The 16,812-nt window shown below is 38.5% G+C and overlaps 2 protein-coding genes across 2 annotated transcripts; both read left to right on the top strand.

Moving 5' to 3' along the window:
* Positions 1–577: 577 nt before the first annotated feature.
* Positions 578–8,339, top strand: LOC145447771 (uncharacterized). Its single transcript, XM_080326035.1, has 7 exons — positions 578–729; positions 1,647–1,731; positions 3,662–3,775; positions 5,301–5,394; positions 5,455–5,559; positions 6,967–7,229; positions 7,573–8,339. The coding sequence occupies exons 2-7, from the start codon at positions 1,672–1,674 to the stop codon at positions 7,669–7,671; spliced, it is 735 nt and encodes a 244-aa protein (XP_080182161.1). The 5' UTR covers positions 578–729; positions 1,647–1,671; the 3' UTR covers positions 7,672–8,339.
* Positions 8,340–11,930: 3,591 nt separating this feature from the next.
* LOC145448751 (uncharacterized) lies at positions 11,931–15,509 on the top strand. Its single transcript, XM_080327211.1, has 2 exons — positions 11,931–14,116; positions 14,750–15,509. Exons 1-2 carry the CDS (start codon positions 11,931–11,933, stop codon positions 15,507–15,509), a joined length of 2,946 nt encoding a protein of 981 aa, XP_080183337.1.
* The last annotated feature ends 1,303 nt before the right edge of the window (positions 15,510–16,812 follow it).

The raw sequence follows: 16,812 nt of genomic DNA, 5'->3' as shown, positions 1-16,812 counted from the left end.
TAGCAGATCCAGGTTACACAGCTGCATGCCAACCATTTTCACATCGAATGGGTATGGCATGACTCGGTAATCACACACTGCTGTGAATAGTCGCATAAGTTGTCTCTTCCCTTTTGTGATACGAAATTGTTGAGCTTTTCACTTGAGAATTCGTAACCTCGTAAGGGGAGCTGGTCTTCGTCTGGCCAGTCATACACTACTAGCGCCAGAGAGCTGGAAATCGTCTAATGAGCTGGAGCTGGAAATCGTCTAATGAAATATAGGATCTGGGTTTTTCTGGGTATATTTAGCGGCCACATCTGTTTTTTTCCGAAATATCCCAGTAGCATCCCTGGATATGAAGGGGCGTTATATCTCGCCACCTTTATGGCTGGTGTTGAGAATATATAATCCACAGCGAAAGAGTACTGCAAATATGAGATAGACGTCAATAGGTTCGCATATGTATTATAGTATTGAAATCAAGTGCTTCAATCTACATCCTTATAACTATTGTTCAAATAAAATATTGCCTCAAATAAAGGGGATGAATCAACAGTCAACGTACCAGGTATTCTCTGAGAATTTCGAAGCACCTCTTGACCTCGATGTTTCTATAGCAACGAGACGCATTGTTTTGATCATGAAAGATCTCATGTGGTTGCGTTTCATACATATCAGGAAATTGAGCAGCTCGTTTCGTACGAAAGGAATTGCGCTAGATTTATTCGCCGTCTTCGTTTTATGAAGGTATGTCTGATAATTTTAGTCGTTGAGCTGTCTTAAACATTTGATGTAAGTACTCTGTGAATCTGTACTGGTGCAATTAAATTAGAATTATAGCTTCACACTAGTATCTAAATTATATTCGTATTAAAATTACAGCTACACAGTTATTTTTCCGAATTAGGTTAGAATTCTTGAAAACTTGACTTTAAATAAAGGCCAGTTAATATCAAATCAGAGTTCAGGGTTATTTAATTTTATTCCAATCAGTTTGATTCATTATATCTTTTCAAGTTCCAGTTCAAGTTTATTCATAAAATTTCATCACTTCAAAACACCACAAGACTGCAATACAATGAATGATAGGAAGATGCCGAAACGACTAGGAGTAGTGTTCAGATCAGACACCCACCTAGGCCTACGCGATGTAAAGATGAGGCATACACACTAAATGAAAGTAAAAGAAGCTAATAGAAAGTGGAAAGTGACGGAAGGCGAGATCGATATGTCAGGTCGTGGTCCGGTAAATGGTGAGGGCTGACTAGTATTCACTCAGCAGAGGTGAAACGATTAAAACACTTCAACCAACTGTCTTTTCACTACATCACAATATTACAATTTGTCTAAAGAATGAGAATTCAATGATTGAATCAAAGGCAGTATATAATTTTTTGTCCATTTTACTGTCATCTACCTCAAATATTCTTCATTCTGAATGTGATGTAGGCCTATATTCAATATTTATATCTAATGATCAACAAATGATTGTGCGGAAAACTGTACGATACTGTACCAATTGTTTTGTTACTTGGCCCAGGCTTGGTGACAAAATAAAATTGACCCGACTCTAAATAGTGAACAGTGAACTCAAGCTACAATATATACTTGTAACATAGGGTGGTGGTTGAGTTGTAGTTTCAGACACGATATCCCTTTTTCAGATATATTTCAAATCATACACCAAGAATGGGCTGCTCATCATCTAAAGATGCCGTACGACCGATCAAGGTTGAGAATGGAGTTGTGGTGAGCTGAACTTGTTCTCTTCTCATAAGTACATTACAATCTCAGTCCGTAAGTGCTGGTGAATTTGCCATCTATTGAATAGGGTGATGAATATACTATGTCAGCGGCTCTTACCTGGTGTTTTATGGAACACTAAGTGTTGTCTGAGCTAGTCTTAGTGATTCCATGGAGGTCAAGAGAGACACCCAACTCATGGACATGTTTTATGATGATACGGCCATCTTGGCCGTCATTTATTGCTGGTAATTTGGCCTGATCAGTAGTAGAATCGTAACTGTTATGATGGTACGTCGTGTGCAGTGGCGTACTCAGGGGAAGTTGCGGCTAAAAATGGAAACCCCCTCCTTCTGAAATACTAATTCGATCTTCAATATATATTGCTCATGAATTTGTAATTAAGCGATTGGTATCACGTTGTTGCATTTTGACCGAACACTACGATAACAATTTCTGACCGGTATCTGAAAGGCAACAGCAGAGTCACATTGATTTACAACAGGGATCGCCAACTCAAAACCGGTTGTGGGCCACTTTTCAAATCTCGTAGAGGCCGCGGGCCGCATCAATTCAATATCGCGATAAAATAGGCCACACAGTCTAACAACCACGTTTTAGAAATTTACATCGGTATAACGTGGGCGACGGGCTTACCACAATAGAAATAATATTTTGATAAAGAAATACAAATACAACAAAAATATAATGATCATCACTTTCATTACATTTTCAACTATGAGCAGCGCACGATACCTGACAACACTTTTCAGCGACTACAGAATCGATATTGGGGTTACCTAGACACGGTACTTGCTGGAAAACTATTTCATTGTAAAGCTAGCTCTCGTGCGGAAGCACCCAAGTCGTTTTCTAAGCGTCTCGTTCTTGGCAGTGTCTGGGACATTTCACGTCAAGGTAATATATGCCCAATGCCAATTCATATCAGCTGATTCTTCCTCCATGGAATGCTATTACCATTGCTGATGCCATATCAGCTAGTGATGAATAGTGATGTTGGGCACAGGAGAATAGTTTATTTTAAACAAGAACAACAATATTTTCGAACTACAATCAATTTCAGCTTTACTAAACGTTCTTCGTAAATCTGAAATCATGTCACAGGCTGCAAAACATGACCTTGTGGGCCGCGTGTTGGTGACCCCTGATTTACAGTTAATCTACGTTATGGCATGATTAGAAATTTCAAAAAATGTCTTAGTAAAGCATTTTGAGATGCTGAGATTGATTTCAGTTTAAACGTTATTATTGTTTTTCGAGATAAGCTATTTTCCTGTGCCCAACATCACTATTCCTCACCAGCTGATACGGCTTCGGCGACGGCAATATCATTCCACGCAGGAAGAATTAGCTGATATGAATGGGCAAATTGTCTTTAATTGCAATGACCCAGACACAGCCAAGACTGAGATGCTTAGAAAACGAACTGGGGCTTCCCACAAGATCAAGCTTTACGAGGAGATAGTTTTCCTGCAACTGCCGTGTCTAGCTAACCCAAATATCAATTGTTTACTCACCGAAGAGTGTTCATAGGTATCGCGTGCAGCTCATAGTTCAAAATAGAATGAAAATGATGATCATGTTATTTAGTTGCATTTGTATTTCTTTAATAACATGTTCTTTTTTTTTGTGGTAACTATGCCCGTCGCCCATGTTAGAGAGCACAGCGTTGTACTAGTCAAAACGTGGTTGTTAACCTGAGTGGCCTATTTTATCTCAATATTGAATTCTTGCAGCCCGCGGCTTCTAGGAAATTTGAAAAGTGGCCCGCGACCCGCTTTGAGTTGGTGACCCCTGGTTAAGAACAGCCGATCTAAGTCTATGCCAGGTTGAATAAAAACTGAAATGAGTCAATTCTATGAATTACCGCTGTATCATCTTTAGTTGATGTTTTCGTTCTGAATTAATTTCACAGAAGCCTGTCAGTGCAAAGAAGATCAAAGTCCAAGCATCTAACGATTATAACACACGATCGGATAATGCCAAGTCTGCCTCGGCCAAGAGTAGGGATTCGGGGATTGATGAAATGGTCAGTCTTTAATGAAAATCATGTTTTAGTTAACTAGAGCCCGAACGATTATATCTTGCTTCTGCAATAATATTGAGTCCATATCACACTTTGAAATAAATATTGGTGTCAGCCATTACATGAAAAAAAAGATGTAATTTTTGTGCCGTCACGACATGATAGTCGAAGAACTATTATCTGTGATTGCTTGACCTGAATATTGATATATGTTTTATAGCTCACAGACAGACTTGAACAACAAGAAAATTTTCGACTCTCTAAATTAGAATAGAATTTGATTGCTCTAGCCTACATTTACTCTCCAGAGTAGACAAGAATTAGAATTATAGCTGCAAATTTTCATCCAAACTGGATTAGAATTAGAATTACTGATTTAGTGAAAATTGGAAATTGAACAAAGATCAGTTCATATCAAATTAATGTTTATTGACATAAGCATAAGAATGTCAGTTGTATGCACATGCACAGCTAGCTTGGCTCGTTTTGTCGTTTTGCACTCTACAGTTCTCCTGTAGCATTCAGGAAACCAGAAATTGGATTATAATTATAATTAGAGCATAGAAACACTTCATAAATTAGATCATAATTAAAATTAGAGCAAAGAAACATTTAACAAATTAGATTACTGGTATTTCCTCTAATTAGACAATTATAATTATCTAGTTGTCAAAGTCTGCTTACAATTGTCCGGATGCAGCCTTTCTATTTCTTTTCATGTCCAAGTATAGCAATGGCTGTAAAACTGCGCCAATAAATTCAATTCAATTTATTGCTAAAATTTTCATCATTTCAAAACACCACAAGACAGCGATACAATGAAAGATAGGAAGGTCACGAAACGACTTGGAGTAGTCTTCGAAATCAGACACCCATACCTGGCCTAGGTGATGTAAAAAAAGGAGGCATGCACACTGAATGAAAAGTAAAAGAAGTTAATATTAAAAGACAGGTGAGAACAAAAGGTGGCATGTGTCGGAAGGCGAGATCGATATGTCAGGTCGTGGTCTGGTAAACTAGAGAAGTTTTGGAAATGCGCCTTAAGTTAGATGCAATATCTTTTGAATATCGGCTGAGTATATCGGGGTTGTCGGTGAAGGTGTTAGTATTCGGTATCGGCTCAAAATCAGATATCACCCTCACCGACAAGATAGCGTAATGGTGAAGCGTCCGGCTACTTGATCGGTAGGTCGTGGGTTCGATCCCCGGCCAGGTCAGACCAAAGACCTGATTAGTAACACTGGTATCCATGACTTCCCTGCTTGGCGCTCATGCATTACTGGGATAGCATGGAGGTTGGTGCAAGACTTAGAAAGCCGTAAAAGGCTATATCTGTACCTTCCTTGTCCAGCGGCATATGCACATCATGTACTCATGATATGCATATGAACAGATCGTGTGTACGTATATCATGAGTCGGTGTATATGCCGCAAAAACATCAAGGACAAAAATAAACTATGTCTTTTCCTCTATTATCAAGTCTGATATTTTTTGTGGACTCGTTCATGCAGCAGTTGTATTTTTCAGGATGGGTCTGGTCTCTCTGACGGTGTCATAACGGAAGAGTCTGATCCTCACTTGATCACAGATATCGAGGGAGAACGGAGGCCCGATACGCCAAGTATGGGTTGTGCCTTAGTTTGGAGATTATTATTATTGATCTGACTCGATCTGATATTAGATCTGTCTCTGATTGGGCAGAAGTTCACCAGCAACACGGTTGCCAGGGAGCGGATGAAATCGAGAGCTATACTTGAAGAACTGGAATCGCAGGGTTTAATCAAAGGTGACAACATTTCTGAATTAAACGTTGAATATCATCAATGAATATCCTATTTACTAAAATTCATGGGCTGTTGAAATTCAGAATTTGATTTGGCATTACATGTCTCGTTTTCACCAGAGTTGGTCAAAGAAGTCGGCGTGTACTCAAGTAGAAGTGGGAGTAATACCACAAATTTCTGCTAAATTTCCAGCAATTGCCAAGAAATCTTAAAATTATTTTAAACATTAGCAGAATACAGAAAGTCTTAAGACTACTCAAGGTTGTAGTTTCGAAAAGTAGTTTTAATGTAGTGGTCGCATATTTTTAGCAGCTTGTTGGATCTGGCTACTTTCGAAAATTTGCACTGTGCAACTTTGACTAACGTGAAACGACTAATGACACTTCAAACAGGGTTTTAACCAAGTCACAAGGTTCCGAGTCACAAGTCCATCTCACTTATATAGTTTTGACTCGAGTCAAGTCGAGTCATTTTCAATTCATTACGAGTCAAGTCCAAGTCAGCGAGTAGAGGGTCGAGTCCAAGTCATCATGTTCGCTGTTCAGTTTTAAGTTGGATCCGATTCAACCCGCTCCTGTCAACTCTGCTCGAGTGATGTAGAATGGATCGCATTCATAATATAGTAATCTTTCTCAGTCTTAACAGTTTCATCCCTATTTTTTCTAGTATCAGGACTAATAGACGAAATACCAATCATGTGATAACTTTACTGTTCTTCATAGTTACAATGAAATGTCTGTATTGGCCGTCCTAGTCTCGAGTCATATGACTTGGTTCGAGTCATGCACAATGATTCGAGTGCAAGTCGAGTCAATTCAAAAATTGACTCGAGTAGAGTCAAGTCATTTTACACATTTGTGAAAATAACTCAGGTCAAATCGTGTCACCAAAAAATCGTTACTTGATCGAGTCCTGACTCCAGTCATTACAACCCTGACTTCAAATCCAAAATATATTCGGTTACCGTAATAATGGGGCTGTTCCACACACATACACATGGTATTTCACTCATAAATGTGATGCAAATTTATCTCAAAACTACTCTTTACTTTTCAAAATACAAAGTAATCAGCATTAGTGGTAGTAGAGGTCGAAGTAGTTTGAAATCATAGCAGCAAACAATATATTCATATTGCAAAATTTATTCCACTGCAAGCTTTTCGACTGACACTCATCAGGAGCGAACGTCAGTAAATGAGGAACTTTGACAAACTGCAGGCACTCTGTTTGATTTCAAAGACTACTCCAAGTCGTTTCAACACCTTCGGGTCTTTTTATTCCAATCTTGTGGTGTTTTGATCTCATAAAAATTTTTACTGGACTGAGCTATTATTGACTACATCTGGTTTTCACATACGACAGTTGTTTCCTGGTAGATTTATGGATAATTTCAATCTCTGAATCTACAGGAACAAAGGTGGGGAGCGGAGGAGCTGCATTCGAAGTGGAAGCTAGTTCGCCAGCCGGTATTCTAGAGCCTCTCCCTCCCTTGCGTCCTCCCCCGCGCCTGGAGCGTCTCAAGCAAGACAAGCCTGCGTTGACGAAAGAAGAATTGGAATTCAAACAACTTCAAGCGGACATGAGACGGCAGAAGTCGATGCACAAGCCGAAAAAACGTAGCCGGCTCGCCTCGCAACTTGCGAAAGATCGTCAGATGGCTGGAAGTATGGAGGTATGTATTACAAGGGCTGTTCGAAGATAAGTATTCGATAAAATTGTTAGGTTCGCTAAAAAAAGCTGCTCATCAAATTTGACTCAATTCCAACCTGTAGAAGTGAAGTGAGTGGAGTTCAAAATTTTGGATAAAAAAATTGTATTTTTTTAAATTTAAAATGTTGAACATCAATAACTTCGCTTGTACCGGTTGGAATTGAGCCAGATTTGCGATGGATCGTAAATTGGACACATTAACAATATCATGAGGTTACCACTTGCCAGTAAAATTTGAAAACTAATTAGTTAATTATAAAGAGCATTGTCTATCAACAATCGTATCACCAAATATGATTTTTCAGCCAAACGAAGACAACTTGAATGATGACGGATCGGCTTACAAATTCAATGAAGAGATTACAGACCCTTTCAAATCAAAGCATCAGATTCCGCACGACTAATATTTGTTTCAAGAATTTCTTTTCGTTATCCAGTGATATTTTCTGTGACTGTCAGTACCTAATTTATATCCGGGTTTTGCTGCTGCTCTTCCTGTAGGTGACGAAGACTTAATGTATTGGTAACTTATTTTCTGTGTTAACACTAAGCACGTCCACAATAACTGGCATCTATTTCTGTAATTTACTTATGCAGCAGACTGTTTTTAGAATGTCTCTGAGTGTTCTATCTGCTACTGACACAACCGTCCACGTACTGTGTACGGCTGACTGTATTTTCCTATAAGTCCACTCAACCTTTTCTGCAAATTTCTACTTATTTGTAAAATGCGTTTCAGTGTGGTTTCAGTACAAATTACACGACTTTGTTTCAGTGTTATATTCAACTTATTTCTACTTTCCCCTTACATTATGTTACGGATGCGGGGCTGCAGCAATTTTTAATGTGAAATGCCATGAATATTTGCCGAAATTTCGTTTACTTGTATGGGTGCAGCATCCTAAAAGACGTCGATGCAAATTGATGTTTGGTAAAGTGGAATCGGTCTCTGATTTTTCATGCTTTAGAGATTAGGAGTTTTCTGTTTCGATTTCAAGTTTGATTCATATTTTTCAATAATTTATTCTCGCACAAATATATATAAAATAGTTTTGAGCACAATAACTGAAAAGTATATCCGTTCTGGAAAGCCTGGGAGAATTAGGAAGACAGCAACCTTACAAATCACGGAGCTGAGTTCTCGATGAGAGGACTACACAAATTCACGGGGCATTAGGACACGAAGAAATGAGACTGGGCTTTTCAACCCAACTTGTTTTGGGGAGGGCAAAGAGTTAAACGTGCGACGTGGAAACAGGTTAATCGGCTGCCTGAGTATCGTCTTTTGTCAATATCGGAATCAGATGACGCAGCGGGGTCGTCAGATTTTCATATGGGACGACGCTTGCATGGGCTACTGGTAAAGTCAAACTCTTCCGTGGCGATAATTTGACCATTTTTTGGTCGCAACAACTTAAGTTAGTTTTTCAGTTTCTTGGAATCGTAACGAATTTTATCCTTTCCATGATACGAAAAAATTGCCATATTCTACAAGGAAAAGATAGTCACCGGGCCTAGACGATCTAAAGAAGAGACAAGCTGTACATTTCATACTGAATGGAAAGTAACAGAAGATAGCGTAAAAAGGACATATGCGATAAAATGAGGTGGCATGTGATGGAAGGCAAGGTCCATTATCAGATCGCGGTCCGGTAATTTCTAGAGTACAACCCACTTATTGTATTTTGATTTGCATGGGACGAGGATATGCTGGTATGGTACGAGAACGGGAGCTATATACATCGCCGTAAATTCTCGAATATGGTAGCAGCCTAACTTGAATAAGAGTCTTTGTTATAAACAAAGATTCGAAATCGAAAGATATTCATAAGAAGGCGTATGGTAACTTACGATTGCATCGTTCCGGAGTGTGATTCACGTGATTAATGACGTAATGGTACGATAACATTCAGCTAGAACCACTGTGATTCTGCCAGAAAATGCTTACGTCATATTTCTGAAATTGCTGAGTCATTGTTGTCGCAATGATTCACTTGTGCTAAATTCAAATATTATAACCGGAAAAACAATTTCGCGACAGATTTGGAGTGCAAACTAACTGAAACACACGAGTTTCATCAATAAATGGCGCAAACGGTATGATCAATACAATATGTCATCGAAACTTGGAAGGAGTGCTTCATTTAACAACCGCCAGGTAGTACTTATGGCATCTAAATTTTCAGCCGTTACGTAATCTACGCAGGCGGACCTACTTGGATTCTCGCCTGTAGCCGAAGCATCAGAGGTTAATTTGTGTTCCTTCCCCCATGTGTGACTATCTCTTGTGGCGGCGAGAGGCCCGGAAACAAACTCCACAAATGATTATACGTGATATCGAGCAGAAAAAAAAACAAATAATAACGTTTAGCGAAAACAGCCTATCCCACACTGTTACATCGGCCAATTGGCTTTAGTCGTTGTTTGATTAAAATACCATAATAGGTAAATGCAAAATCTTCTTGCCAGTTAACTACATCGCATTGCACACTATGTGTCTTGAGCACATCAGAATATAAATGATTACGATTATTGCGATCAACGTCATGTTCGTGTTTGGTTTAGGTCGACTGTAAGGCAGCAATTTATAAGTTATTCAATAAACAATAAAAACAAAACAAATGCAATAGCGTTGTTTCTGCTTCGGACATTTGATATATTCGCAAAACTATTTCATCGTGGTTTTACGTAGCCTACTTTTTGAAGATCAAAACGCACGATTTTGCGTCAAATACGACTTTTCGTCAAATTCGACTTTCGGTCAATTCCAATTTTGGTAAGTTTCAATCGAAAATTATAACACCTCAAATGTAACGGCGTGCTCTCTGCTTCGGATATATTATATATTTGGATAAGTATTACATCATGATATTAACGATAATATCAAAAAGTTGAGAAATTGCGTACTTTTTCAAGATCAAAATGCACAATTTTGCGTCAAATACGAATTCTCGTTCAATTCGATTTTCGGTCAGTTTCAATCAACAATTAGGACACCCAAAATGTAACGGCGTGCCCTCTGCTTTGGATATGTTATATATTTAGATAGGTATTAAATCATGATATTAATGACAATAGCAAAAATTTGAGAAATTGCGTACTTTTTTAATATCAAAATGCATGATTTTGCGTTGAATACGACTTTCTGTCAAATTCGATTTTCGGTCAGTTTCAATCATCAATTAGGACACCCAGAATGTAACGGCGTGCCCTCTGCTTCGGATATGTTATACATTGGAATAAGTATCAAATCATGTTATTAACGATAATATCAAAAAGTTGAGAAATTGTGTACTTTTTCAAGATCCAAATGTACGATTTTGCGTCCAATACGACTTCTCGTCTAATTCGATTTTCGGTCAGTTTCAATCGACAATTAGGACACCCAAAATGTAACGGCGTGCCCTCTTCTTCGGATATGTTATATATTTGGATAAGTATCAAATCATGATATTAACGATAATATCAAAAAATTGAGAAATTGCGTACTTTTTCAAGATCAAAATGTACGATTTTGCGTCAAATACGACTTTTTGTCCAATTTGATTTTCGGTCAGTTTCAATCGACAATTAGGACACCCAAAATGTAACGGCGTGCCCTCTGCTTCGGATATGTTATATATTTGGATAAGTATTACATCATGATATTAATGATAATATCAAAAAGTTGAGAAATTGCGTACTTTTTGAGAATCAAAATGCACGATTTTGCGCCAAATACGACTTTTCGTTCAATTCGACTTTTGGTCATTTTCAATCGACAATTAGGACACCTAAAATATAACGGCGTGCCCTCTGCTTCGGATATGTCATATATCTGGATAGGTATTACATCATGATATTAACGATAATATCGAAAAGTTGAGAAATTGCGTACTTTTTGAGGATCAAAATGCATGATTTTGCGTCAAATACGAATTTTCGTTCAATTCGATTTTTGGTCAGTTTCAATCGACAATTAGAACACCCAAAATGTAACGGCGTGCCCTCTGCTTCGGATATGTTATATATTCGGATAAGTATTACATCATGATATTATTGACAATAGCAAAAAGTTGAGAAATTGCGTACTTTTTTAAGATCAAAATGCACGATTTTGCGTCAAATACCACTTTTCGTCCAATTCGATTTTCGGTCAGTTTCAATCGACAATTAGGACGCTCGAAATGAAACGCAAAGCTTCGAGATATTAGGCCTTTTTGGCGTTGGTAATAGGTTGATCTTCAATATGGTTTGTCTTTGTTTACTTGGGGTGTTCATGGTGTTTGTCAACTACTATGGTCATTTACACAAGGCCATTTGTTCATTTTAATCCGTAGCTGCCGACTTGTAGCACGGTCCGAATATGACCGATTACACTGATGAGATAGCGAGGAGGGGCCTTGATAAACATCCAACACTAAGGTAGGAATTCTTGAGTCAACCTCGGTAGCTAACGACTATAATGGCTGTCAATTGAATTCACGATCAATAATTGGTATTTTGCGGCGTAGACACGAAGATTATTAAGGGCCCCCGCGCCACAATTACGTTAGTTGATGAACCAGCTCGTCATGTCATTTGAACTTGTGAACTACATGAAGAAGAAGTGTTGTCACTTGGCAAAACCAATACCGTGCAGTGTTAAGAATTGTATGTTGCAAGCGTTGTTCTATCCAGGGTCATGGGTCGGGCTTCTACCCGTACCAAGCATTCAAGTACCCATCAGTCAAGTACCCATCAGCCAAGTACCACGCAGTCAACTACCAAGCAGTCAATTACCAAGCAGTCAACTACCAAGCAGTCAACTACCAAGCAGTCAAGTACCCATCAGCCAAGTACCAAGCAGTCAACTACCAAGCAGTCAACTACCAAGCAGTCAAGTATCAAGCAGCTAAGTACCAAGAAGAAATATCTAGTGAGGACTATAGCTAATTTTCTGCATCGTAATGGAGTAGAATCACTAAGAACTGATAAACTCCAAAATGATTTTCTGGATAGCTGCAGTTATTGTAAAGGGAAAAGCACGACGCAGCGGAAAACACTTCTGCGTAGTTTCTGTAAACTTCAAGACGTGGAGATAAAGAATGCTCTCAAAGGAATGTCTCGTTTCGAAACAGATGATGTGGCAACCAGTGATGACGTCGATGTCCGCTGTATTGTTGAAAAACACAACTCCAAACAAGTTGATGGGTTGACAAATTTTGCTGGTCAGAGGTACTGTGTGTGTCGCAAAGAGTGGCGCGGGGAGGAGCTAGTTCAATGTGACACGTGTGAGTCGTGGTTTCATGATATCTGTATTTTCAAAGGCACTGATCTGCGTAAATTTGTAAAGGGAAAGTGGGAAAAAGTACCATTACTGTGCCAACACGCCACTGTAGCCGTACATACCAAATCAGGATCAGGAATATTCCACCGTGTTGATGGAAATATGCAATCAAAGATTCTTCAAGATGCCGGTACCTGTACCTCATCGGTGGAGCTATTGACAAAAGGGACTCAAACCGATAGCATTCATGATGTACAAGAGATTCCACCGTGTAATGATGGCATTGCGCAGATCCACAAATCATTCTCTGATGAACCGTCGGATAACGAAGGGGAAACCGGACTTGGCTCATTAATGACCAGCAGTAAACTCGACCTTATTACATCTAAAACAATTGAAATCGAAGGTCACTTTAATATTGAGGGAAGTAAATGGAAATACATCGTCGGTGTTGATAATAACAGATTCGATAAGGACGAGTACAGGAATGTTATTCTGGACCCTATAAAATCTTTGTACGACGAATGCGTTCCGGCCTTTCTCAATCATTATTTGCGACATGTCGTCAACGAAAGAGGGAGTGACTGTTATGAAGTCGGTAATGCAAATCTGTATTGCTCGCACAAAACATGTTACATTACGTATCGTGTAACCTTTATGCAGCGTCAAAATTGTCCAGATGTTGAAGGGAGAATTATTATCGACGGAACTCGTTGTCACACAGGAGAATGCGTACGATCACGTCCAGTTCGCGGAGGCGAGCGGAAAATGATCAGAAGTAAACTGGAGCACCGAAAGCCGGCATCGCTCCACAACGAGTTGTACGATACTCTGACCGCTGAGCAGAGGATCCTCGGCTCCCATACAGACGTGCCAAGTTCCAACGTACTTCGAAAACTCAAGTGCGAACAGACTTTAATTGATGTCAAACGCGAATGGTACGTCAACTTGGAGAAAATGAAGGATGAAGAGGCGGATTCCACAAGATTTATTAGATCCATTCAAACATCTCCCCCGCAAATCATTATATTTACAATTTTCGGGATCAAAGCGTTTAATACCTTATGTAAGATAGACATGATTTATTGCGACGCCAGTGGGAGCCTGAAAAGAGGCGAAGACTTCCAAATTTATACGTTGTTGGTGCGGAATCCTATCAAAGGAGAAGTTTCTCTTCCTATCGCTTCCTGCATTACAAAAAGTCACGACTCTATATCTATCTCACAGTTCCTGAATTTTTTTCTATCTGAACGATTTCGCCTGACCGGAGCTCAATCAGCTCCGCTAAGGATTATTATCGATGGATCGCCTGCAATGTGGAATGCAATTTTAAGATCGTTTTGCAACGAAACAAGACTGCAATATTACGTCCGCTGCTATCGCGTAGTATCTGGAATGCCAAATGCGAATGACCTTAAACTGCCATTTATTCAGAATTGCTTGGCACATGCCATGAAAGCTGCAAAAGTCATGATCGTCAAACATTATAAAAAGCGCCTCAAAACACATGCCATGTGTTGGATTTCCAAAATGTTTCGAGCGAAAACCATTGAAGAATTGGACTCGATTGTAAAAAGTTTCATCATCGTTACAAATTGCAAGTAAGATTTCAATATCAATCAAGTTCAGAGTTTATGACTGATCCACTATATTTATCAACTGCGTATAACTGCGTATATAAATGGTACTAATAGTCATAACTTTCCTTGTATAGACGGACTATATAAATATATATAGTAATGATGCCAGCCTCAAGTTCACATCCGTGTTCGGCATATGTGAACGTTGCTAATTTAAAAGTTAGTCCTTGCGAAAAGAAACAAAATTCAGAAATGTGAAGATTTTCTCGAAACTATAGTATTGTCTACTCTTGCATCGTGTTGGATCCCTCACAGGATCAATCACAAACCTAAATCCTTCTACCCGTACCCACCTTAGTGATGTGATGCCGCGTGGCGTCGTAAGTTCACTCTGATCACACAGAACCTTTCTGCAAAAGTTTAAGTTCACACATTCATGCACTCATGGTATACATAGGCGCAGATCGTGTGTATGTGTATCATGAGTCGGTGTATATGCTGCAAAAACATCAAGGACAAAAAAATAAACAATATACGTCCTTTCCACGAACACAAGCCTTCACATATATGTGCCCCTATATTCCTAAATATATGGTGCGTAAATGATGTGTCATTCAGTGATGGTATCTTCGAATATATATTCATATTTTACAGGTATACGTCAACTTTTGTTGATGATCATTTCGACCATATAATGAAAGAAGATGGAAGCAATGTAGACGGAATAGATTCGTTCCCGAGAGACTTCGCACACTCAGACTCTAGCGAGACTATTTTGATTGAATCTAAAAAGCAAGATGAGTATCATGAGCTCCGATCACCATTTCGTCACAGGTATGGGACTATGACAGAAGCATTCCGAGAATCGCAGGACTACATAGCTCATTCATCAGAACTTGCCGGATCGTCACGCCAGTTGAATGTATACAACGATGGCATTTTTTGCGACATCGTTGTAAAATTTATTTTAAGTAAAATCCCAACGACTTCGGAATTAATGATTGGAGATCTAAGCCGGCATTGTAACAATTTCTCAACGGCTAAGCAAACCGAAATGTACAACGGATTTTCGAACAATTACCGACGGATAGCCAAGTCCAGGTACCGCAATATCACAATTGACAATAGAACTCAGGGATGCGTCGAGCAAAGCTTTGATTGGCTAAAAAATGTTATACTGGGGAAAGAAAGAGCAAACTGTTTGGATAGTTTCGTTGTCAAATATAAACGTTCAATTTTGATTCAAGAAAAAAAATTCTTCGACGCACTTTATCGAAATGGATATTTGGCAACATTATTATACAAATTAAGTGATCAGTCCGTATCAAAGACTTCGAAAACAGTACAGTCAAAGTTTAAACGAAAGAAGTCACGCGGTAAAGGATGCTATTCGAGCAATTTCTCAACTTTTTGATATTATCGTTAATATCATGATGTAATACTTATGCGAATATATAATATATCCGAAGCATAGAGCACGCCGTTACATTTAGGGTGTCCTAATCGTTGATTGAAATAGACCGAAAATCGAATTGGACGAAAATTCGTATTTGACACAAAATCATGCATTTTGATCCTCAAAAAGTACGCAATTTCTCAACTTTTTGATATCATCATTAATATCATGATGTAATACTTATCCAAATATATAACATATCCAAAGCAGAGGGCACGCCGTTATATTTTTGGTGTCCTAATTATCGATTGAGACTGACCTAAAATCGAATTTGACGAAAAGTCGTATTTGACACAAAATTATGCATTTTGATCCTCAAAAAGTACACAATTTCTCAACTTTTTGATATTATCGTTAATACTATGATGTAATACTTATCCCAATAAATAACATATCCGAAACAGATGGCACGCCGTTACATTTTAGGTGTCCTAATTGTCGATTGAAACTGACCGAAAATCGAATTGGACGAAAAGTCGTATTTGACGCAAAATCGTACATTTTGATCCTCAAAAAGTACGCAATTTCTCAACTTTTTGATATTATCGTTAATATCATGATGTAATACTTATCCGAATATATAATATATCCGAAGCATAGAGCACGCCGTTACATTTAGGGTGTCCTAATCGTTGATTGAAATAGACCGAAAATCGAATTGGACGAAAATTCGTATTTGACGCAAAATCATGCATTTTGATCCTCGAAAAGTACGCAATTTCTCAACTTTTCGATATTATCGTTAATATCATGATGTAATACCTATCCAGATATATGACATATCCGAAGCAGAGGGCACGCCGTTATATTTTAGGTGTCCTAATTGTCGATTGAAAATGACCAAAAGTCGAATTAAACGAAAAGTCGTATTTGACGCAAAATCATGCATTTTGATCTTGAAAAAGTACGCAATTTCTCAACTTTTTGATATTGTCATTAACATCAGAATTTAATACTTATCCCAATGTATAACATATCCGAAGCAGAGGGCACGCCGTTACATTTTGGGTGTCCTAATTATCGATTGAGACTGACCGAAAATCGAATTTGACGAAAAGTCGTATTTGACACAAAATCATGCATTTTGATCCTCAAAAAGTACACAATTTCTCAACTTTTTGATATTATCGTTAATACTATGATGTAATACTTATCCCAATAAATAACATATCCGAAACAGATGGCACGCCGTTACATTTTAGGTGTCCTAATTGTCGATTGAAACTGACCGAAAATCGAATTGGACGAAAAGTCGTATTTG

This window comes from Botryllus schlosseri, chromosome 10, assembly GCF_051294905.1.
Source record: "Botryllus schlosseri isolate E-star chromosome 10, Bs_hap1, whole genome shotgun sequence".
Classification (NCBI taxonomy): Eukaryota; Metazoa; Chordata; class Ascidiacea; order Stolidobranchia; family Styelidae; genus Botryllus; species Botryllus schlosseri.
Note: the sequence above shows the minus strand (reverse complement) of the source record. Positions and strands in the feature narration are given on the sequence as shown.